Genomic DNA, 1,461 nt, shown 5'->3' with positions numbered 1-1,461 from the left:
CTATCTATCTATCTATCTATCTATCTATCTATCTATCTATCTATCTATCTATCTATCTATCTATCTATCTATCTATCTATCTATCTACCAATGTTAATCTACTGGTTTGTTTGAAAAGCAGCTTGCCAAAAAGCTTTCCAACTGATGATGATAGGGTTTTGTAATACCAGTCGCTATACTGTAGCTGATGTTAAAATGGAGCCAATTATTCCTGGACCTTGAAAACAACTATTGCAACATATGGAACAGTAAAAAGGCCATATATTTGAACTAAACACTATAAATTAGCTCAGAGTAATAAAACCAAGTCAACCTCTAAACTATGAACTAAGGAAACTATGTAAGAAAAACATTAAAGTAAAAAGGAAAGTTTATAAAGTATATTTCTACTAAACAATGGTAATATGGATTACCATAATTTTCTCAAATAAGTCCATTTTAAATGTGCCTTGTGGTTTATATTCATTTTGTCATAAACAATATATGGGAGACACCTTAGACTCAACATTAGCTCTCATCAGCAAATATAAGTTTACTTGTTGCTCAAATACACCTTAGGGATCCTATAAAAGTACAAAATAATTAAGATTGCTTGCTTTAAAACAGGTTTTGCTCTTCTCATGTTTTTCTGAAAACAAAACAACAAAACAGAAGTGAAACAGCTGTTGGCTCACCTCTGCTCCTCTTGGCTCTTGTCCAAGCACCTGGCCCCACAAATTTCACTTTTATCTCTGTTTTCAAGCTCCATGTCTTCTCTCTTAGGTAGCTATGAGCTGATGATGGGATGAGCTGGATGAGTGTGCCCCTCTTTGTGGCTTAGGAGATTCTGGCGGCACCACAAGAGTGGGCGGAGGCTCCTTGAAAAGCTGATAGTCTGGTATAAATTCTATTAAAGGAAAGGAGATATTGAGAAGGACTAAAAATCAATACCTCATGACCAGTAATGTTTGAAAGATCAGGCTAAGAGGGAAAAGTGAGCCTGCCATAGCCCAAGCCTTGACTCAGAGGCCGCGTCTGCAAGTGGTTAATCAAGTGCTAGTCTGACATCCAGATTGCATTTTCTACTCATCATTACTCCCATTTTCATCCTTCACTGCAAAGAAGATGTGGTATCAAATGTTAGAGGCGGTAATTCAAGAAGTAAAAAACCAACCCACAAATCTGATATAAAAGCACTTTTCTCGGAGGATGTTTTTTTACTTTCCTAGTTTTCAAGACACCATGTTTAAGAAAAAATGCATGAAAACTAAGGGATGCATGCTTGTAAGTGTTACATATGAATCAGTGAATGGGGAGGCAATCTGTTTTTGCAGTTTAATCATTTCTGAGGAGCATCATAAATGTATACTATTAGTTTTCTGAAAGCTATGAGTCCCCAAGGTAAAAACAAAAAAATGTAGATACTATCAACTGATGCGAACTTATTATATTAAATATTCAAAATATCTTTCTAAACTGTTG

The 1,461-nt window shown here is 35.5% G+C and overlaps 1 protein-coding gene across 2 annotated transcripts in view; it reads right to left on the bottom strand.

The window, feature by feature from the left end:
- The window catches only part of frmpd4 (FERM and PDZ domain containing 4), a 55,106-nt gene extending 54,294 nt beyond the window's left edge, over positions 1–812 (bottom strand). For both annotated transcript variants that reach the window (XM_015386414.1, XM_015386417.1), the window contains exon 1: positions 675–812. In XM_015386414.1, the coding sequence (XP_015241900.1) occupies positions 675–748 (74 nt within the window). In that variant the 5' untranslated portion in view covers positions 749–812. The remainder of the gene's footprint in view (positions 1–674) is intronic.
- Positions 813–1,461: the final 649 nt, after the last annotated feature.

This window comes from Cyprinodon variegatus, unplaced genomic scaffold (assembly GCF_000732505.1).
Source record: "Cyprinodon variegatus isolate N-32 unplaced genomic scaffold, C_variegatus-1.0 Scaffold368, whole genome shotgun sequence".
Lineage (NCBI taxonomy): Eukaryota > Metazoa > Chordata > Actinopteri > Cyprinodontiformes > Cyprinodontidae > Cyprinodon > Cyprinodon variegatus.
The sequence above is the reverse complement of the archived record's forward strand: the minus strand, read 5'-3'. Positions and strand labels throughout refer to the sequence as shown.